The sequence below is a fragment of the Electrophorus electricus genome, chromosome 7, assembly GCF_041902795.1.
Source record: "Electrophorus electricus isolate QZ-2024a chromosome 7, ASM4190279v1, whole genome shotgun sequence".
NCBI lineage: Eukaryota > Metazoa > Chordata > Actinopteri > Gymnotiformes > Gymnotidae > Electrophorus > Electrophorus electricus.
The window spans coordinates 10538629-10561420 of NC_137503.1; the positions used below are offsets into that span (position 1 = coordinate 10538629).

A 22792-nucleotide genomic window follows, 5' to 3' on the forward strand; every position below is an offset into this window, starting at 1 on the left:
GCAGGTAAGGACAAACAGGTCTTTTGACAATAATCCTACCACTGTGTTATCTCCTTCTGAGGCCAGCCTATACTCGTGTTATGCTGCTCCAACCAAGGAAGGCCTAGAATAACTGAGAAGGAGGATGCTGGTAGGACCAGGAACGAGATGAGTTCTGAGTGGAGTGCACTGCTGGTGAGTTTTATCAATGCGGTACTTAGAGATATGGTCCCAGCTCCTACGGGTGATCCGTCCAAAGCAGCCAATCGATGGGGCTTGGGCAATGGTTAAACTGGGATGTGCAAGCCCTCTACAACACAAGCATGAAGGAAGTTGCCCTCTGCCCCGCAATCCACTAGGGCTGTGAAAATAGATGAGGGACTTTGAGATCCAATACAAACTGGTAACGTAAAAGATTTTGCAACCATACCGAGTCTATGCAATGTCCCTACCTGGACTTGAGGAGTGGAAATCTTGTTCCCTCCCTGTTTATGAGAAACATTGCGACATGGTTTGAGATGACAATCGCTGATTATATGACATACTGATCCACAATACAGACACAGACCTTCCTGGAACTGACACCGCCGTTCTTCCTCAGATAAACGGGATGAATCACAATGCATGTACTCCACTCTGGGTTCTTGTCTGAATTCATATCTCGGACTAGGGTGGGGGTAGGCGGGGCAAGAATTACTGGTTACCCATGGTCTCCGTTCCTGAAGATAATTATCCAGGCATATGGCAGGAGCCATAAGTTGATCTAACTTGAGCTCATCATCCAGGCATGCCAGCTCGTGCAATACATCAGAATTCGGGCCATGTCGAAATTGCACAATCAATGCGGCCTCATTCCATCCACTACCCACAGCAATGGTGTGGAACTCGCAAGCATAATCTGCTACCATCTGGTTGCCTTGTCGCAATTTTAGGAGTAATTCTCCACTTGCTCTCCCTTCGTGGGGGTGGTCGAAAACTGCTCTAAACAGAGCGATACATACATTTCTCATACGTGGAGTGTTGTATACTATCCCAAACAGCAGTAGCCCAATCTAGTGCTTTATCTGAAAGACGTGAGGTAAGGAATGTAATTTTCTCTTGGCTAGAGCCGGGGGGGGGGGGATTGATTACTATTGAAGTAGATGGAACATTACAATATAAAACCTCGACACTTCTCAGGGGATCCGTCGTATTTCTCAGGTTTATTTACTGGACAGGTGGGTTGAGCACTAGTAACCGGGGCAGATGAGACAGGTATGGGGTTGAACTGGGTCGAAGGAGCCGACATGTGTAGCCTGGACATAAGTTCTCTAAGACAGTGACTTAGCTTGGACAGGTGTGTTTGTTGGGCTGCCTGTTGATTCGCGATCGTGTCCATAGATCGTGTGAATCCCTCTAGCACCTGCTGGCGCTGATTGAGTAGTTGGCCTTGGCTGGTAAGGGCTTCCTGAATAGCTTCTGAATCTGCCATCTGCAGGGAGGCTAAGTATTCTGTGACGGGTTGGGCAAAAACAGACACTTGCGGATAACAGGTTGATTTAATAGTTCAGGGGTTGTGCGATAATCCAGTGTGATGACAAAAGGGGAAGATAAAAGAATAACCAAAATCATAGAGAGCTAAACACTCCGAGTCAGAAACCAGAAGCTCAATCACAATATAACCAAGCAGACAATCCAACAGGGGCAGGCAAAACACAACAACGAAGAATACTAAGAAGAGGTACGGTATACAAAAAGACAATCTAAAATAATGCTCAGTATGCTTCTAGAGATTATTGGAACAGTTTTATATAATCCAATAATCAGGACATACAGGTGAGTTCAATATTCTGGTGAGACTGATCTGATTGGACGCCTCCGATTAGTTGAGTCGTTGACTGGGTGACGAATGGGTTGCTGGGTATTGTATTCTGTCAGGAGAGTTGGCATTATGACAATATGGCTCTTATTAGCCAGATGCCACCATATATTACATGTGTATTTATTGTAAATCCTGGACTTTACCAAGCCTCCTCCAATTATTTTATTACACTCTAGGTCCCTTGGGCTTTTACTGAGCTGGGAAGATCTGCGTTTAAATATAGTGCACTAGTGTTTTGGAATATGACACAAAAAGCTCTAAAGCTTGACTTGCTTCATCTCCCCTAGGGTTTTTTACGTCTTACTCTGTAATTATTTTAGCTCTGTTTTAGCTGATTTAGTTGATGATCATACTTTGTTTTAGCTGTTTGCATTTGGCTGTCTTACAAAACAGTCTCTTAATTGTTACTTTGCTTTTCCTCAGTGACCACAATCAATTAAACACATCACCGCATCCCCTCCTTTCCAAAAACATAGTCAGCTACAAAAAGAAAAATCATTGCAGTGTACCCTTCTTTCAGAGAGAAGATTTTTTTTTAAAGCATACATAACTGTTGTAAGCACCCACATATTGCAGCCTAATGCCTGCGGCACAGTGACACAGTCACTGCTCCCGGACAAAACTTCACACTTTAGTACATATTATTAGGTCTGTATTTATGTTTAATGTATCTCTACATGCATGTTGGTGTATCTATGTGTGAGTATTACCACAAGTAATGCACATCTTAATTCCGAAGGGAAGAATATAAAATTCCATTTCTCTCTTGTCCATTCCAGTATGATACAAGGGTGAGAGACAGAGAGTGTGAGAAGATGAGCATCCAGCAAAGTGACATCTTGAGTGTGCAAGTAACCACAGCCTTGTCAAGTGATAATCAAGTGTTTTCTATCATACACTCGATTATCAGCTCACCTGGATATATCGGTACTGAATCCCTATAAGACTGAACGAGAGGTAGGAAACATATCTGCTAGTCTGAAACTGATGGATGACATCCACTCCAGAGATGAAGAAACATGAGCAGTCTCTACAGGCACAAACTAAACAAGCAAGTTTATATACACACAAACTTGTACAAATCTATGAGAAATGTTGCAATATTTGCAACAACTTACCACTGGCTAGAGGGCCTATATATGTGTCTACAGGCAAATATGGTTTTAAAATGATGCCTGAGTCCATGATATATGATGAAATCTATCTGGTATTTGGTATTACTTTGGTTGTCCATGGAGTTTTAAATGATAAATATAAAAATTCAGTGGAACATTCTTTCCCAGCACAGACAGACAGTCACTAGAGATACAAGCATACACGCAAACACACCGGATGGCCTGTTGTCAAGGAATGTTTCTGGGGAAATTTAACTGACCCCAATCTGTCATAGTAAGATTCTGTGTATGTCCACATTGTCTACAATTCCCTCGAAGTTTCTGTGATCTGACTTTGGACTCTAAAAACAACCCTTACCGCGTACATTTCATCTCTGAAAAGTAAGAGTAAACTTTTTCAACTTGCTTTAAAACTGTTTACATTTTGCTATGTTACCTCTTCTTTCTAGGTCAGACAATTCTGCGTAATTGTTAGAGAAAGACGTCCCACAGTGGATGTATGCAGGCTACAGTCTATGCCGTCGCTGCGCCCTGAAACATTTTCCAGGTGTTGTGTGCATTGCAACGTAAAAATAAGCGCGTGAAGCTCTTGTGGACCGGACGCGGGAAGCGCACGCACCCCCTCACTGCTCCACACCTACATCAAATGCAAATCTCGTCCAAAGAAAAAGCTAAAAACGAAAAATACTTCCAACACAAATCTATCGAATATGAATCAACTGCAAGAAGTATACATATTTTATCCGCAAGAATCCAATTTAGAGACCATTTTTGAGTCTTCAGGAAAAATCTGTAACCAGCTGCCATCAATAATCTCAGTCTGGGTAGGTGTTCAGTATTACCCCAATTTCAGATAGCACTAAAGCATTGCGTTTCTCATTTGTTTTTACAGCGCATGTTAATTGAATTTATGTAACTATAGTAACAGTGACTATAGCATGAATACAGTGACAATGATGGCTTATTACACAATTTAGTCTAATATTTTGGGACTCACCTGCACGATACAGTAACTTCAATTTTAGTTGCAGGTACCGTAGAATGGAGCGGATCGAAGTCCCCAATAGAGGCCATTCTGAAGCTCGAGATATTAGTTTTCTCTCTAAATATAAGTTTTTACCTTTCCAACCGACGCCAATTTCGTCCGTTATGACTCTTCATCCAAGCAAAGAAAAGACAGTATGATAAAAAAGAAAATTCACTATTCGACCGTTGGAGAGCCGCGCCAATGTGATGGGCTACCTGTCTGACGCGCCTTGACGCACAAGACGGTCCATGTGTCGCGTCTCGTAGCCAGAGCGTGAAGTGCGCTTCGTTTAGTGAACGCCGACAGACCTTGTTTTACCTCGCGCCATTCTCCGTCTCAGTCAGCAGGTGGTGACAGAGCAGAAGAAAAAGGTCTCGATTAAACCCTACTGAATAAGGTAACCCGTATAGTGTATGTTCTCAGATTAGGCTACACCACCTCTTTCCTGAATTATGACAGGCGCGTGCGTGCAAATAAATATAAATATAAATTTAAAAAAATGTAAAAAAATATATATATAAAAATATAAAAAAATATATATATAAAAATATATATGTATATATAAATAAATAATATATATATATAAATAAATAAAAATAAGATATATATATATGTATATATAAATAAATAAAATATATATAAATAAATAAAAATAAGACATTATATATATATATAAATAAATATATATATAAAAACATATATGTATATATAAATATAATACACACATATATATACGTATATATACATATATACGTATATATACGTATACATACACACACACACACATATATCTTATTTTTATTTATATAAATATATATATATATATATATATATATATATATATAAATATATATATATATATATATACATATATATACGTATACATACACACACACATATATATATCTTATTTTTATTTAAATATAAAAATATATAAATATAAATATATATATAAATATATAAATATAAATATATATATAAATATATAAATATATATATATAAATATATATAAATATATAAATATATAAATATAAATATAAATATATATAAATATAAATATATAAATATATATATGTATATATAAATAAATAAAAATGAAGAATCATGACTCAAATAGAAAAACAGGCTGTTGCTTTAATTTGTTTTATTTCCAGCAGAAGAGCGTAATCCTCTGTCCCATATCTCCCCAGCTAACATTCTCTACAGTGTAGAGAATTTTAATAAAGGATCAATTAATTTATAATTAAAACAAAAAACTATACAAAGAAATATGGTGCACTACAATGAACATGAAAAGATGAGTGCAAAACATCCTTAAAATACTGAAACGAAAAATAAGTATATCCTGAAGTTAAAATGCCAAACCCCTAATTTTCAATATTGAAAGCCCAGAGACAAATGAGAGAAAACTTAGGCAAGCAAAGAAAAGAAGTAATATTAATGCAAAGTGCTTAATTCCTATTATAATAACTTCAGGGCTCAACATTTTTGTATGCACAATAAAAGTGCTGGGCATGACAGATCTATAAAAAGAAAATCCAAGACCTGCCAAGATGAGCATTATAATAAGAGAAGAAAAATAAGTCAGTCAATCTTTTCCTAGGTGACTCACTCAGAAATGCTATTAGATGCCCCAACATCTCCACAAGTTTGTAAAACTCAAACAAATTAGAAAACTACCCCAAGAGTTTCAATTAGCAATAATTAAGAAAAATAAACCAATCAAGTAAATCAGTACAAAGAAAGGTGGGTAGGGGGTTGGTTGATGGTCTGTAAAACGCTCATCCAAAAACTTGTTCAAATGTAAATAGTTTGAAGACTCTGAAGCAGTAAAACCGTAAATCCTTGAATTGCATAAGAAACACTACAACTGCCAGAAAAAAAAAAAAAAGTTAAAAATATATTGCCCCATGTCAACAGAAAGAAAGGCACAACACATGGTCCTGAGGTAAAAAGGCCATTAAAACCGATTAGCAAAGAACACAAAACCCATTTTTAAATTAAGTGCTGTCTTCTTTACGTATCCAACACAACCATTCACCACCATGCACAACAGCAACACTTGCAACCTTAAGACTAATATTGCTAAACCTCACAGTACTTTGAGTAATCTGTGAAGTACATGTAAGCAGTGGCTGTCGTGCTGCTTTGTCAGGTACACCTTAATACAATCTAGCTGAAGGATGCATTGGGTGAAATTATATGAAGAATATTTGCCAATGTTTTTAGGATATGTACTCAGCTTACTGCTGTTACAACAGTCCATTATAATTAAAACCTTCACCAAAACAATTGAATTAGTAATCTTAAAGGAATACTCTAGCATTTTTCAACCCAATCTTCATTTACAACAATGGTAAAGTGTGGTCAATTATCACAGACAAAACTAACAGGAAAAAATGCCAACTTAAAACCCACTTCTAATAGTATCCTATGGGAAGTTGTTGAGCACATACAGCTTTATTAAGGCTTCCAATATATTTTGAATCTACAGGCTTTTCCCCGTTGTTTTTTATCAAGTACAAACAAATGCATCAAAATTACTGTTTATGGCAATCAACTATATGCTGCAAATGCAGTAGATAGATTAGGTTGAAAATCATAGGAATTAGTTTAAGAGCCAGACAGTAACTGCTGGAGTAGTGTCCCAGACACAAGTTAACTTTCAGCGGGCATGTGGTGCATATAAGTACGTCTTAGGAGGTGTGATTGCTATTTGAAAGGTCTTACTGTCCCTGAACAGGAACTCAAGTGCAGCAGTTCCCAAGTTTTCCTTTTAGTGGGCCTGCTGGTTACATTACTGTTGTGCTTGTTGAAGCGTAACCAAAAAATAGGTAATCATTAAAAAAAAAAACTAAGAATAAAGGCAAAACTTTATACAGAAAAACAACTGAAAAACAGATAATGAGAAGAACTGAATAAGGTCTGAGTCCATGTGGCTCAGGACATTGAGACTTTGGATTGCTAGCCCATCGCAGATTGACAGGAGACCCAAAATTGAAACTTTAGTTTCCTCAAGAAGGGTATTGATCCTAAACACCCAGATTTTTCACATCTTCACTAAACATATTTATGATGTTTAAAAAGAAAATCTTAAGTATTTAAAAGCCAGGCAACAAAAAAAAATTAAATTCAAGGACAAGTTCCATAAATCAGGAAAAAAGGGAAAAAATAATAATAATAAAAATAAAAATAAAAATATCGCTGCTTCATTTTCACTTCCAAATCAAGTGCCATTTCTAAACAAATATCAAGACAAACATAAATAGGAGCTTTTTCACAGGTTTTGTTATGTTTTACAGGCCAGATAGCCAGCTGAATTTCAGTTGACAGTACTTTTAAGCATAGCCTTTAAGATCCACACTTGTCATTACACATTTAATAAATTCTTTATTACTGTTCTTATGACAGCTGTTTAACTATGAACACAGAAGTGTGAAAGAAACTCTTTCCTTTTTGTCTAATTCATCATGCCCTCACTTCATCCTACCTTCATTTTAATCAAATTATAGGAAAAAAAAAATTGATGAAAGGGAAAAATAGAAAACAATATATTAAAGGGGGAAAACGAGGCTAAAAAAAACAAAATCAAGCAAATTGGATACAAGCAGAAATTTAGTAGAGGCACCTCAGTTACATTTGGTGTGTAGGTACAAATTAAAAAAAAGAAAGCTAAAATGTTTCAAAAAGGAAGAAATAAAGTTAGCTCCTGGGTTTATGTTTGGCACTTTTCCTCTGCAAGTCCAGATGGAATGGTGATCACACAGGCAGTGAGGAAACAGAAAGGTGGTGGGAAAGGTTGACAAAGGGAGAATCGGAGCAACGGCATGGGTAGCACTGGAGTAAGAGGGAGTGGGTGCTGCAAATCTAAGGTCTGTGTGAAAAGACTGTGGGGGACAAAATGTGGCGCTTCTGGATTTAAACATAAATATGGCCTCTTCCTGGGATTAGAGCATAACTACTCGAGACAGGAAACCAGTGGATGCCATAGACCGAGAAGATGGGGAGAATTGGGAAACCTTCTGTTGGTGTTTTACTATTAGTAAACAAGGATGGAAAGGCAGAAGTAACGGACAGGAGAAGAAGGGATTGAACTCAGACAATAGTATTGGTGCCTCGGAGGCCGACACCACGGGCAAACTGCTCCAGTAGACCAGAGATCGCCCCAGAGGGGCTGGGAGAGGAGGACATCAGCCCCACTGTGGAGCTATAGGCCGCCAGGAAAATCTCCCTCACTGCTTCCAACCGAGCCTGCCTCTCAGACACATATGCACACCTACAGAGACAGGGAGAAAAATGCAAGAAAACTCAAAAGAACAGGAATCATTTTCTATTGCCACGTTCTGTCTGTCTATGTCTAATACCTTTAGTGCAGTTCTTAACAGTTACAAAAAAGATTTAGGTCACTTTTTGTAATTAAGAAAATAAATGGTGCATTTCTTCAAAACATCCCTTTCTATGCTCTACTCTGAATAGAGATGGATGGATATTTGCACAAGAAAACTGGAGATACACATTAATTTTGCCTGCCTGATGGAGCATAAAGAGAGCATATTCCAGCAGCTCTAAGTAAACGGAAGCCATAAATGAGAGATAAACAAGGCAGAAAGAGAAGATCCTGTACTGTGACAATATTTCCATTTTTCCTCTTTGGCTAGCTCAATCTCTCCATTTGAGACTGAAAATGACAACCTTTAAATTTTGAGAATGACTCCCAATCCAGCATATACTGCCCTCCCACACACAGCCCTGACTATGCATAAACCCATCAGCACAAGTGCACAAACATACCAGCAGACTCACAATAACCCTTTGATCTCCACATATTACAGTTACAAAATTACAGCTTCATTAAAAAGGATTAGCACCACGTGAATCCCTTTCTACACCTGGAACACTGCCACAGAAAAACGATAAAACACCCATAACCACCCCCATGAAACTTCATACGGAAAAATGCACATGGTGGCATGCATACAGGGGCCCCTCCGCTCCCCCGAGCTACGCCCCAAGGCTCGTGTTGTGACAGCCCTCTCACTGGCACAGCCCTGTGCTGCTTAGGCTGAAAGGAGAGGTGAAGCAAAGGGAAGCAAGACAGGAGCAGCCCATGTAGGGGAAGGAGGCGAGACTCACATCCGGCCACCGGGCCCCTCATCCTGGAAGCTGAAGGGGAAAGGCGACTCCGTGGGGAGAGGAGCAGCATCATGGATGCTCCCACAGCCTGAGACAATCTGCCAGCTACCATATTCTGTGGAGAGAGAGGAGCCCGAGCGAGCATACTCCGCCATGGACCTGGGGGGCAGCAAGAGAGGGAGAGAGAAAGGGAGACAGAGAGCGAGAGAGCAAGAAAGGGAGACAGGGGGGAGAGAGAGAGAGAGAGAGAGAGAGAGAGAGAGAATGAAAAAAAAATTTAGTAATTCTTACTTAATTGCTAACAAATGTTGAGAGAGAGAGAAAGTAAATGTAAGCAGTGAGAAATAATGATGGGGGGGGGGGGGAGAGATGACAGCAAAAAGATGGAATAAAAGAGGTCAATGGGAGGAAATGAGGGTCCCAGCACCAGCAGGGCAGTGAGCGCAGTGAAAGGGCTTCACATTTAGCTAGTAGCTCTTAGAAATGTCAGTCCATATGTGCATTCTTTTTGTTTGAGCAGTGTTATCACTTTAAAATAAACTAAAACACTCCATCCAGAATGCTGTTGTGGTCAAAAATACTTCTGACTATTTTACTACTGCTTTTCTGACCAATTGAAAATAAGGTTGGTGTTCAAGTCCTCCCAATGGTAGTTACTTTATGTGCTGTCTTAAAATGTAGGTTACAACTTATTTACAGTGTGGAACTTAAATAAATAAAATCTAAAATAAAATTTGAATCCCATCAATGGCTGGGAAGTTGCAGCTGCTGGCAGAGCAGAGCTGACAGCATGTTGAGGTTGTATTTTGGGGGAAGGGTAGTAGTCAGCCATAGCCAGACATTCAGATGGAATGGGACAGCCTAAAAAAAAACAACAACAAAAAAAAAACCTGTAGCAGGATGGGCTGTTACAGAAAGAAGAATTTGAGCTAGTCAACCATAAATGATTTGGTGGTGCGAGTTTCTGCTTCTGGAATTTGTTCTTTTGTTCTTCTGCATGACAGTTTGAAAAGTCCCTTCTATACACTAAAAAGCTACAGGTTACCAGTGATTGCAGGATCACAATGCACACTAAGGCTAAAGAATAGTAAACATTTACTATCATCATAGTAAAATAACCTGCTTCTTAGATCAGGTAGGTCTTTGAACTTTGAAGGTAGGTCACCGTCAACATAAAACTTCATCCTATAATTGTATGTAGCTGTGAGTATACTATGTCTGGTTCCATTTTCAAGACGCAGTGTGAAAATCCAGATAGGTTTAGAAATCTTGAGCCAAGGAATCCAGTTAAAGGCTTAAGGATTCTGATAATGGATTGAAATAGCATTCCGACCCATAAAAGCACAACATGTAAAATGCAGGAGAGCAGTTTATACCCATAATAAAAGCATTAGGATGGAAACAGGTACATGCACCTAGTTATGTATTATGACTGACAGCCATACAAGGCATAATAAAACCAATACTGAAATTCAAAAGTTCCTCAGAGTGGTTTACAGAAAGTTCACTCAAGACAGAACAGAGAAAAATTTTTTAAAAATACAAAATAATCTACCCCTGAGGCCAGGGAGCCCCCTGGTGGCAATGAGCAGTGATTACAAGTTGATTTGCCAAAATCACACTGGAAATCCTCAGCAGTTAAAAAGGGATCAAATCATACTGACAATGCCACGCAATAAAAATTGCACAATAAAAATGATTTCCATAGAAGAAATAGTATAAATCCACAGAAATAACAGAAAATAGCATACACACTGCTTTGTTACAGAGAGGTTTCAATACCTAAATACAAACAAACAGTCAATGCAATTGCTCGTCAAACTATGAGGTTAAAATAAACAGCAACTTCTTTAACTTTTGGGGCATAAGAAATTTGACAATGGTTTACATTTTTAAAAGCACATACAAGTCTGAAGGATTGATATGCGAGTTTTTAAAAACACCTCTACCAAACAGACACATTCAATTAAGGGCTCACCTTCGCCCTGGCACAGCCAATGGGCTGCTGCCTGTACGGATGAAGCCATGCTCTGACTGGTTAGAGGACGAGGAACTAGAAGACTTGCCCTCAGGGACTGCATGAGGTAGCCGCTCATCAAGCAAAATTGGCCTGTTCCAAAGCACAGTCTGAGGAGATGAGGTCATAGCTTTCCTCCTGCGAGAGACCACCACAAATGAGCTTCATAGGGAGCTTAAAGGCAGACATAGCAATACTGGATGGGACCTTCAGTTCAGGGGAGGGGGGGGCAATAACTAACATTTTGCAATTGTACTGCTTAGTCCTTTACATTTGAAATGCTTCAAAACTGCAGCACAAAAAAGAAAAGCAATCACTGGCTGGTGCCCTGGTCATTCACTCCATCCTACCCGGTGGAGGACTGTGGCCCAGTTGAGGGCAGGTCCACATGCTCTGCTGGACCACTGGAAGGTACATCCTCAGTGATTAGAGAAAAATCACTACTCAGACTGGTCACACTGCCCCTGTCTCTGGACTCTGAGAGAAATGGAACAAGAAAGAAATACATTTGTTAAAGATTTGTTCTACCACTCTGTTGCAGTTGTTTATTTAACCGCCATGGCCACTGGGCAAGGAGCCCAACTGAGTTGCATTTGTTTTGGAAAAGATGCATCATGTCTATGTATTGGAAACTGTTCATAATTGTGCCAATAAAGAAGAATTCAATTTTTAAAAAAAGAAAATAGAAAATATATTTTATCTACAGCAAAACATACCTGAGACTCAAATATACCACAGCCAATTATCATTCCTCAACCAAAACCACCCCCCACAGCCAAATACCACTCAATAGCAACAACTGTGTTTCTGAAAGCAGTCAACTGATGCACCAAATTAAAATCTTAAAACAGCTGTAATAATCTTTGTGCTGGACCATAGGAAAAAGTGTCTTGAATGAATAGGACTTACTTAACTGGCAGAGGTCATCCACTGTGAAATCAGTGTCTTTGAGGTGAGAGTTTTTCCTCCTGTGAGATCAATGGGAAGGGAGAGAGATGAAAGAATTACAGAAAAATATAGGTAGAGAGAGATTTGGAGTGCACAAAAGAAAAATCACAGAAAGCAAAAACGTGAACAAAAGAGAGAGGAAGGTGATCATGACAAAGAAGGAAGGAGAGAGAGAGTGTGAGTGCGAGCGCGAGATCAGAGAAGGCATGAAAGCAAGCAGAGGATTGCCCTCAGCAGGGTTTGGAGCCCAGCAGACAGTGTAAATGCTTTGAGTTTGAGGAGCCCATAAAAATACATTCCAACTTCATCACCTTCATGACTACATAATAAATCAATATTTTATTTTTCCCGAGCACCTAAAAAAAAGGACATTAATTACAATAATGTATGTACCTATGTTCTATTATACGTTCATGTCATAATTAATTGTGTACAATTAATTAACTGCCAAACACCCAGTTCGAGGAATATGGTGATATGTAAAAATAAAAACATTATAGAAATGGCTACATGCTTACCTCTGCTTCCTAATGACTGAGAACTTCTCAGAGACAATATGCTTCAAAAAATTGAAGCAAAAAAAGAAAATCTGGCATGAAAAAAGAAAGACATGATAAACCATGATGATCTGACGAAGCTCCCCCACCTAGTAATACTGTGAAACACTGCCATCTAGACTCCAATCTCCAAAACAATTTTGATCAATGAAAAATACTGAAATTAAATACTCATTTCAGGGTTCATTTTAACAATTAGTGTCAAATAGCCATCAGCTCTGCCCAGCACACCAAAATGCCATCATAACATTATTTTCAATTTCAGAATGGCATTTTATACTATAGGCAACTAGAATATAAACTCAATTGAGAATGCAAATGTTCAGACATACTTCCTCCCCTTTAGAGAGACGATCAGGCAGCATGTGACTGTGGAGAAACGAAACAAATCTGTCAGCAGCAACACAGTCATTACAAAAGGCCTCTAAATTAAAGAAGCATCTACAGCAAATGCACAATTCCTTCACTCTAAGAGCATGTGCAACAGTATTTCAGAGCCTGCCAGTGCAGCGCTCCTGAGTGCTGGGGGAACGGAAGGATTCCATCCGGCCATTTCATGAGTGCTTTCTAAACAGTGAAACTGCACATTATGGGAGAAAACTCACAGACGATGGTCTTAAACCCCTCTCTCATGAAGCCTGATTAATTGAGCACTTTTCTAATGCTTCATTTAGAGTTATTTACAAATAGCTCACTGTTTCTAACTCCTTTCCTCTCTTCCCATTGGACGTTAGCTCCTTCTCGCTTTATCTGAATGCCAGACTTGGCTGGCCTCCTGGGAATTTTGGCTGAGATCTGTACACTGTAATTACTGCACTCTCAGATGGGTGGAGTGTGTGTGTATGGAGGACACAAAGAATCAGCAGTAGGGGAGAGCTCTATCCAGACACACATCGATTGGAGCACAGACCAACTCCATGCCACTCTCTGGCTGGCTTTATCTTGTTTCTCCTTATTCTCCATTTTTTGCTTCTTTTCACAGTCCATTCTCAAACCTGCTCCTCTCTCCATCACTGCTCCTTGCTCGTACTTCAGGCACAACAGTAATTAAACAATGACAAAGATGTAATTGTTTCCTGTTTATCTCAGAATCATTCTTCTTTTTATAATACTTGGCATGCATGCAGGTGAGAAAGCATCAGAAGAGTTCTCACCCAAAGAGGAACCAGTCATAAGCAATGGTCAGGTAGAGGATCTCAGATGGCTCCAGGCTGGCATGAACAGCACCATCCTATATAGAGAATAGATGGTTAAATTTACACATTTTTTAAAAATGTCATTCCTGAAGGACTTACTGAGAATGTCTAAAAGGAGTAATATGAACGAAGAGGATGCAAGCAGATACAGACGACAGTGGACAAGAGAAATGGAAAGATAAAAGTTCAGCAGTTCCTGGTGTGTGCACTTGTGCGACACACACACACATACATACACGCACAAAATGCACCTGTGACTCAGACATATAAATGAAAACTGGACAAAAAAAAAAAAAAAGGAAGAGAGAGAGAGAGATACTCACAGCCCACAGAGAGAGCCTCAGAAGGGACACAAATAGGGGAGTCCTGTCCCAGCCAGATATACAGTGCACCAACAAACCACTTTCATCTATACACACACATCATAATGGTCAATCACATATATTTAATGCTGTAAACCATTCAAATATCCCATATACAAAGTGCACTGCATTCCGATACATCAATCAGATATACAGTTAACCAGTAATGCAGGTAGGATGGATTGTTTATGTGCAAATACCATCAATGTTGATGATGTGCAGAAGCAGCTTCAGGTAATTCTGGGTCTGTTGCACCAGGTCCCATGACTGATGAGGAAAAACAGTGAGTTATTAATAATCCACGTTTCTCTCCATCATGCACTACATGATTCAGTAAACATTAAAAACAGGAAAACACAAACCCAGACACTTTGCATAAAAGCTTCACACAACCACAAACAGCTCTACCTGGAAGACTACAGACAGCTGATGGCAAAATATGGCTGATGGTGGTTGATAAACAGTTCTCAAACAGCAGGGTCATTTTTGATTTTTATCTAGCAGCCTATGAGCAAAATGCCAAGTCATGAGTTTATTCAGAGGTCATTAAACTGGGAAACAACATCCAGAGACAGTAATAAGCAAACTGCCAACAGTGACCCCAGTAACCCGAGTAAAATGCCGAAAGGCTCTGAGGCTGAATGAGGCCACACTATATTACTGACAGACTCAACTGCTGTGTGGGCTGTGCAGTAAAAGGTGCTACAACTATCACACAAGCACACCATGGCCTGGAAGTCTGAAGATCATGTTTTCATCAGCTTTATCATCTCAGCAGAGACTCTAACAGAATTGGCCTTAATGAAATATGTTGGTGAAATAAAGTAGGGACAGTGTTTGTTTTGTACATCTACTTTTAAAGTTGTGACGGAGACAGACCATGCTCTCCCTGAAGGAGAAGTGAGTGTACAGTCACTGAGGAAGGTAAACTGTGAGTTCTGGCCTCTGTGCCAGAATAAATGTAGACCTCTTTGGTCTGGTGCTCAGAGAACATACAACAGACTGATTACAAAAGTTATTTGTAAACACACGAAGTTATGATCAGTTGAATCATAAAGATATGATCAAATCAGTGAATGTAGTTCCATAGTCTACCAGCAGATGGTCCTAACAGACAAGCAAAAAATACATTTATGTGGACTGGCTGCAACAGCCCAGCCTTAATACTGCTGCCCATGCACTAATGTAGAGAAAACATGGTCAGTTTTGAGAAGAAAAGTAACTTATGCCCTTTGTATTGTGGTGTTTCACTACAGAACTAATAAATATAGTGTAATACAGCTTTGCAAGGTAACATGAGGTGCAAGTGTGTGTGCACCCATTCACCTGATATTCACTCCAGTCAATGTTCAGGCTCTTGGAAAAGCACACAGGGATTGTCAAGGGAGCATCTACATAGTCCTGAGGATGAAATTATGCATTCTAGTGGTAATTTGGGACACACACAAACAGACATGAGGGGACACACATGGGTGGGCAGGCGCATGCATACACAGACACGCGCGCGCACACACACACACACACGCGCACACACACACACACACGCGCACACACACACACACACACACACACACACACACACACACACACACACACACACACACACACACACACACACACACACACACACACACACACACACACACACACACACACACACACACACACACACACACCGGGGGGGGCAGGGGGAGAATGGGATATGCTAATTCAAAATAAGAAACAGTAAAGCATCCTCAGCAGTGAAAAGTGGTCTTCTCCTGGTATGCAAGTAGTGCATTTAATGTGTGTGACTGCTGTTTATTTACTGAGTGGTGTGTAGTGGTTCTGACTGAAGTATATGCAAATGTGAATGAAGTTATAGAAATGAATGGGAGCAGAATGTCTGGCAAATTGCTGCACCTGATTCCAGTTGAAGACCAGTCCCTCTGCAGTGTAGTCCCTGTCTTTGTAGTCCTTAAAGAACTCACACCCTGAGACCAACCCACAACAAGACACACTTTATGAGCAGAACAGCAGCACCTCAATGTGAGAACTCAGTGACAACTATGGCTGTGTGAAAGCACAATTATCCCCAACGTGTGTCAATATTTCTACTTGACATATTTTGTAACCGGTGGATCACAAAACTAGGTGCAGAAAGGGACAGGAGAAGGCAGAACAAGAAACATAACTTACCTGGGTAAGGCACAGAGAGCAGGGTGAAGTCTGCATAGCGCTGGGCCTTGTCAACTTTCTCAGAGGAGGTGACACTGAACACAAAAAAAAGAACAAAAGTACACAGGAAGGGAAAAATGTGACTCTATAAAATGGGTTTAAATGTAATACATTAGTATATTTTACGTCAATAGGAAGTGTGTTTGAGCCAGAGCCATGCACGTGCACATGCCACACACACACACACACACACACACACACTCACACACACTCACACTCACACTCACACACACACACACTCACACACACACACTCACACACACACACTCACACACACACACTCACACACACACACTCACACACAGATTCTGACATTTAAGCAAAGCAGAGAAATGGTAATGAGTCATCTTATTCCAGTGTATTCATGTGTGCATGTGAGTGTGAGTTTAGGCAGCTGACCAATTCCAGCATAATAAAGCAGGAGAAGTGAATCCACTTTGAGCTGCACTTACTTGAGGCCAAACTTGACCTTCTTATTCTCCACCATGAGGTCACAAATGTAGCGCACAGACAGATACTTCAGCAGCTTAATGTCTGAACCCCTAACCTTATCAAACAACTGGGAATCCCCATTCCTACATGGAGACATGGAGCAGGAGAGCAGAAACAAACACATGAAAGGAAAAGGAAATTTAAATCAGGAGCAAATATATTTGGCTGAGGCAAAAAAAAAAAACAGACGAAAGACAAACTGATGATGATGATGATGATGATGTCCCCTTAGGCCTGAGAAAGAATGAGATGTCTAGACTGTGCTTATGACAACGGACACAGAGATTATACTGTACAGTTAATCATTCATTCAATTAAAAGTTTAAACTGCCATCAAAAACCTTTAACTTTACAATTCAGCTCCTGTAAACAAGGACAGTAGGCTTGCATACCACAAACAGCCACTTGGTATTTAAGACTTATTTTGTATATTACTGTTTATTAAAATCATTATAAACAGAAAAATCCATATTGATATTAACAAGGGCCAGAATCATTTACATTACTGTGTAATGTAAATGGTTTGCAGTTTTTGTTTGTTTTTGCAGGTTCCATGGACATCTTTAACTTGAGTAATTTTCCATCTATCTTCATTGAGAGTATGAACAAAAAAGTGGCCTGAAACCTGAAGAGCTTAAGTGCATCAGCAATAAATAGAGAGTCCATTTTTAGGTGAAGGCAATGTGTGAATGGAGAACTGAGCTGTTTTTCTTTTTTTACTTCTTGTATGTGGAAAAAAACAGCTGTTACTGTGTAGGTAGCATAAAAGAATTCGTGCAAATGTGAGTTTGCATTCTAGCATTCTAGATATATGCTGGTAGATGGTACTCGACAGCAGTATCATTCTAATGTTCTAGATATTTGGTGGTACCGGACAACAGCATCTTCCTCTGGTACTTCCTCTGATTCTGCCCAAGTGTCATCAGTTCCCCCTGACGAAAGAGTGCACAAAATGTTCAAAAACTTTAATGTCGCATGACCACCATCTCTCATTTTCACACAATTTCAGTTATCTAATACAGAGTTCTTCACACGCAAGTTGTCATGCAATTTTCCAGATGTATTGAACAAAATGGATAGTTAATATTCATGAATGCAACTACCACAGTGCCTGACTGCCTCAGACATTAGCCTCAAAGGGAAAAGTCAATATGGAAGACAAGACGTTCTGATTGAAACATTGTTTTTAAATTGCATAAATAAATAGAGAAAGATAACCTCTTTGTCAGACCCTAAGGCCTATTAAAATATTAACTCCCTCCATTTTCAATGACTCAATACATAGAGCTACGATGTATTAAACTTGAAGGATTTTACCCTTTTTTAAATAAACTTTTCACTTTGACATTATAGGATACTTTTTGTTGATGAGCACATCATAGCTCCACGTTAAAATTCCTATAACGCCACTATAGTTTCATGCATTGAACCCCAAGAGGAACAGCAACAAAGTGCTGGCTGTGGTGAGACTGTACCTGAGAAAATATAGTTGTATCCAGTACGTCCATACAGTTCCCCCCAACCCGCCAGCGTGGAAGACCGACACACATGCTGAAATATAGAGGCCAAATGCACCTTAGACATGGCATAAACCAGACTCACAACAACTACATATCAGCTTCAATGACTGAAAAAACAGACACCATATAAAACTTCAAAGTATGTACTTGTCCAAACAGTTTAGGCATGGCTAAACAATCAGATTTTTATGAATAACAATTTCTTATAGGAACAGGTAGAAGCACCTTGCCATTGTAGAGGATGACTGGACAGACGAATCTCCCCCTGCAGCGAGCCATCTTACTGCGGTTCACCAAATCCTGCAGCTTACTTATCTGCACTGTACTCTCAAAACTAAAAGAGAATTAATTAAATATTCACTTTATTATAACAGCCACACAAACACTGATATGGCATAGTAAAAGGAACGAGTAAGTAGGAAGCCTGCACTTAGACTCAGAGTCCATTTTAGGGAGTACCAAAGAATTACCAATAATGGTCCAGCTGCTTAGTGAATTTTTCAGCTGCAAGTCTTAATTCAGTTTAGCTCCATTCATGACTACATACATTTGAGGGTTTAAAGTACGCTGTCTCACAATAATAAACTCCATAACCTTGTTTTACTATCGAAAGAACTCAGCATTCCCTCGCTGAGACCTCTCAGTTATACATTAACTCAGAGGCTTCCAGTTGAAGAGTACCCATGATGTTAATACCTTTCTTTACTGGGCTCAGTACATTCATACTCCAAGTAAACGATGTGCCGCGGGTAGTGTCCGCACACCTCGCCATTGGTGTTCTGGATGACGCTGTACTTGTAGTCACGACCAAACAATTCCAAGCATCGCGTTTCTATCCTCTGCACCTGTGAGAAGGCGTCAGACTTGTTTTAAAAATGCTTGGAATGCTTGTTTTAAAAAGAAACAAACAAACAGATTTTCAATTTGTGTCCAAAAAACTCGTCGTAAAATGCTGTTTTTACAGTATTAACTAATGGTCAGGGAAAGGCATTAGAACAGGTGTTTGTCATTTAGAAAAGAGCTAGATAGATAGATAGATAAGAGAAACGCTTACTGTGAACATCATGAAGGTAATACTACTTGTGGTAAAACATTTGTGACTTACGGCATCAATATGTACATCCATAAATTGTCTAAGAGAATGGCAAGCTAGGTCTTACCCGCGTGGTAACCTCCTTCGCTCTGTACTGGGTCTTCGAAAACAACTCTATCAAATCAGCTATTTCCTCGCTCTTGCGACCCGTGATGGCCGAAGCAGTCAAGCTCCCGGCCGAAGAAGGGAACGTGGCCATCATCGCACAGCGACCCTTGTGCTCAATCCGAACTTGCCCTCCCTCAAACACCGCTGCTCCTGGAGGCCGGGAGGAAGCTCCAGGCCATCCCTTACCACCTAGTTTCTTCCTCACCGCCCGTTTAAGGGGGCCGGGCCCGGGGAGACGTCTAGAGTTCAGGGTACCGGCGAGGTGATACCCGAGGTGATACCCCGAGGTGAAAGTTAATTAGACTGTAAGATAGCTAGCTAGCCAGCGTTAGTGAACTCCTCACAACTGGGATGCCTTCAACCTATAGTTAGCTAAGTAGCTATCTGGGTTAGCTAACGTAGCTAAAAATCGAAGCCAGCTAGCGATACGATACTTATGGTTTGTGGTACCACAACCAACAAACAGTGTGATAAAGCACCTAGAAAACTAACAGTTCTGCCCATTTACAACAGAAACAGATGACTGCTTTGCTCGAGGCTTCTTGTCCACCACTCTTTCATATTCTTATCTTAAATATAACTTCCACAGAAGAATCCAAACATTGCCGGGCACATTACACAGGAAATCCGGAGGACTCCCGGCCTTGACGTTCCTTCAGTGTCATCAATGTCACGTTCTCATCTTTTACAGAATAATTTAAAAAAAAAAAGATGTGACTATTCAAATAATTTTGACAATAGTACAGATTTCGTTGATTCGTAAAATGCAACAAAAAGTAACATTCTCCTGTAGCAATGGAAATCCGCCCGACCCCAATGCTGTAACCTATCTAGCTAAATTGCGGTCCTCGAGTAGTAAACAGGAACCCAAATACGATCATGTGATCATCACTTCCCAATGCTGACGTCCTGCTGTCAGTTACGTGCCCATAAATGCTAAGCTGCTTCAATTATCATTGGTTGTGTGATACATCTATTACATTGTATGGACATAAAATAAAACTCTGTGTCCAGTTATCAAAGAACAAGCCTGTGGTAGTGAGATGGGAGGAAGTCCAAAGACCATTGCTGCTGGAAGGAGAACCAATCAACATAGAGAACCAGATGTGGCAGGGATATGGACACTGCCCACCCCTACAGCCCTATAAATGACAACATCTTACATTTCTGGGTGGAACCAAGCATTTGTCTCTGATCAACAATTGTGGGTATTAGGAATTGGTAGCCTGTTGGTCTCTGATCAACAATTAAGTTTCAACTTCTCAGCTGATATAACTCAGAACTCAGCTGAACAAATGCTCATTGAGAGACATACTGCATGCAACAACCCGAAATAAGTGCAAAGGTTCTGTTTCCGTGACACCCAGAACACTGGCCAGACCTCTCAGTCAACTCAAGGACAATACCGAAGGGAAATATAATTTTTTCCCCCTGCTTTTACTCCTAGTGTTGGCATGGTGTTTTAGTCTTGATACTGGGACATTACAGAGCAAAGGGAAAACTGTCCTTGTCTATGAAACCAGTCCTACTTTGTTTAATGTTTTATTCAGATGTTAGCTTCTCTTGTCACAAGATGTTCTAACAAGAGTACATAGGAAAAGTACTCCTTGGACTCTGTTCAAAATTCTATTCAGATGTTCAGAATGTATTACTATCTCTATGGTTATTTCATGTTAACCATAAAAAGTGTCTCATTCTGAGATCATATTGTCTTATTGGACTAGTGCATCATTTATTAGATTCATTATGATCAATAATAATAACAACAATTTCTAACATATTATTTAACAGTAATGTTATTAGTAGTTAGTATAAGAGTTTGATAATGTAGTTAACTAGACTATTATTCCATATCTACAGATTTGTCTATGAATTTGAAGGGTAACCATGTAAATTGGAATGCACACCACTTTATTGTCCTAAATTAGTATTCTCTTTAAAGGGATGCAGTTAGGTTTCTTTCATGACAGTACATGCAGTAGTATTATAGACCTAGGTGTTAGGCTACTGAAGACAAAAACATTGTTTTTCCTTTGATCATCTGTTAACATATATTATATCTTTGTTAGTCAGTAAACACATGCCATATGAAAATAGGCATTTGGCCACACAGTGCAACTACCCTGAAATTATTGATTAGCCCATCTCTCTGGCTAAGCATACTCTATACAGCATTCAGTTAAAAAAAAAAACCTCCCATTCAGTTCACATCATCCACTTTAAAAAGCAAACACAAATTAAGGTTGATATAGCCACTATATCCTTTTCTAAAATAAAGACCTACTATACATTTTAATAATACGTATATTTAAAACCAGTATAGATTATTAGAAATGTATTGAAAAAAAAATTTGAAACAGTGTTATAAAGACCTAACAAATCTGCAAATATTTGCCCACCTTAACCTTTGTTAATGGATTTTAGTACATGTGTTTAGTTGAAGAATGTCACGGTTGGCCGGTCATCCGCCGGAGAGGACACACCCACTTTAGATAGGGACTGTCCTACACCCCTACTTCGTTCCTAATCACCGGAGTTTTAATCAAGTACACCTGTTCATACTTATCTTTGTTATTTAAACCTACAGGTCCCTGGAGAAGGAGCTGCACATTAGTACTCTAGGCCAGACAGAATACGCATCACATGCAGTGCTTCCTCAGATTTAGGCTACTTGTTTTGTTGTGGATTTAAGATCATGGAAAATAAAGAGCTCTTTAGCTCGACCTTATCTCTCACTTCCTCTGTGCCGTCGCTAGCTACCGTCACAGAACGTGCAGCCTCCAGGCAGCGAAGCAAGCAGCCGCAACTGGGCTCACGTGCTTGCGGTAGAGATGGCGGCTCTGGATCAGCAGAAGCAGGAAATCGGAGAGATCCGTTCGCTAGTGCAGAGCCTCGGTCAATGCGTGAATCGCTTGACTAAGAGCTCTGAACAGCGAGCGTCCTCTTCCGTCGCTTCCCGAGGGAGTGAAGTGTATGATCGCAATTCCCGGGGCTTATGGGGGAGATCCCGAAGGCTGTGAGGGCTTTATCGTCCAATGCGAACATTTGGGGGGCGGATATAAGTCTCATTTACCAGATCACGCCAAAGTGGCATTTCTGATTTCCCGGCTCGCGTCTGGGGAACAGCTTTAGTGGTTAATTCGTCTCCCCTGACGAACAACTACCG

At 39.8% G+C, this 22792-nt stretch overlaps 2 protein-coding genes across 4 annotated transcripts in view; both read right to left on the reverse strand.

The window, feature by feature from the left end:
• The window catches only part of LOC113581555 (copine-9), a 92717-nt gene extending 88458 nt beyond the window's left edge, over nucleotides 1-4259 (reverse strand). Inside the window, exon 1 of the mRNA XM_027016772.3 lies at nucleotides 3953-4259. Within this exon, the coding sequence (XP_026872573.1) occupies nucleotides 3953-4029 (77 nt within the window). The 5' untranslated portion in view covers nucleotides 4030-4259. The remainder of the gene's footprint in view (nucleotides 1-3952) is intronic.
• Nucleotides 4260-5110: 851 nt separating this feature from the next.
• On the reverse strand, nucleotides 5111-20588 carry mtmr14 (myotubularin related protein 14). Of its 3 annotated transcripts, XM_027016765.3 has the most exons (19): nucleotides 19586-20580; nucleotides 19122-19270; nucleotides 18651-18759; nucleotides 18381-18456; nucleotides 17777-17837; nucleotides 16866-16988; nucleotides 16375-16448; nucleotides 16099-16169; nucleotides 15523-15597; nucleotides 14397-14463; nucleotides 14158-14243; nucleotides 13793-13869; nucleotides 12971-13007; nucleotides 12600-12670; nucleotides 12043-12101; nucleotides 11484-11610; nucleotides 11095-11271; nucleotides 9117-9275; nucleotides 5111-8259 (listed from the first exon to the last, which is right to left on the reverse strand). In XM_027016765.3, the coding sequence occupies exons 1-19, from the start codon at nucleotides 19718-19720 to the stop codon at nucleotides 8079-8081; spliced, it is 1914 nt and encodes a 637-aa protein (XP_026872566.1). In that variant the 5' UTR covers nucleotides 19721-20580; the 3' UTR covers nucleotides 5111-8078. The 3 variants fall into 3 exon arrangements, with proteins under 3 accessions (XP_026872566.1, XP_026872567.1, XP_081573855.1); XM_027016766.3 differs by lacking the exon at nucleotides 9117-9275 and having other exon boundaries at nucleotides 19586-20588; XM_081717729.1 differs by lacking the exons at nucleotides 5111-8259; nucleotides 9117-9275 and adding an exon at nucleotides 9377-9977 and having other exon boundaries at nucleotides 19586-20588.
• Between the last annotated feature and the right edge of the window lie 2204 nt (nucleotides 20589-22792).

What these genes read in the sequence shown, in the direction of transcription:
- mtmr14 (XM_027016765.3), bottom strand. Translation starts at nt 19,720, where the DNA reads ATGATGGCCACGTTCCCTTCTTCGGCCGGGAGCTTGACTGCTTCGGCC. An exon ending in ATACAACTATATTTTCTCAG is followed by an intron (nt 17,838 to 18,380) that starts GTACAGTCTCAC and finishes CTCTTTCGTCAG; the next exon opens with GGGGAACTGATGACACTTGG. An exon ending in GCACATCATCAACATTGATG is followed by an intron (nt 14,244 to 14,396) that starts GTATTTGCACAT and finishes GTGTGTGTATAG; the next exon opens with ATGAAAGTGGTTTGTTGGTG.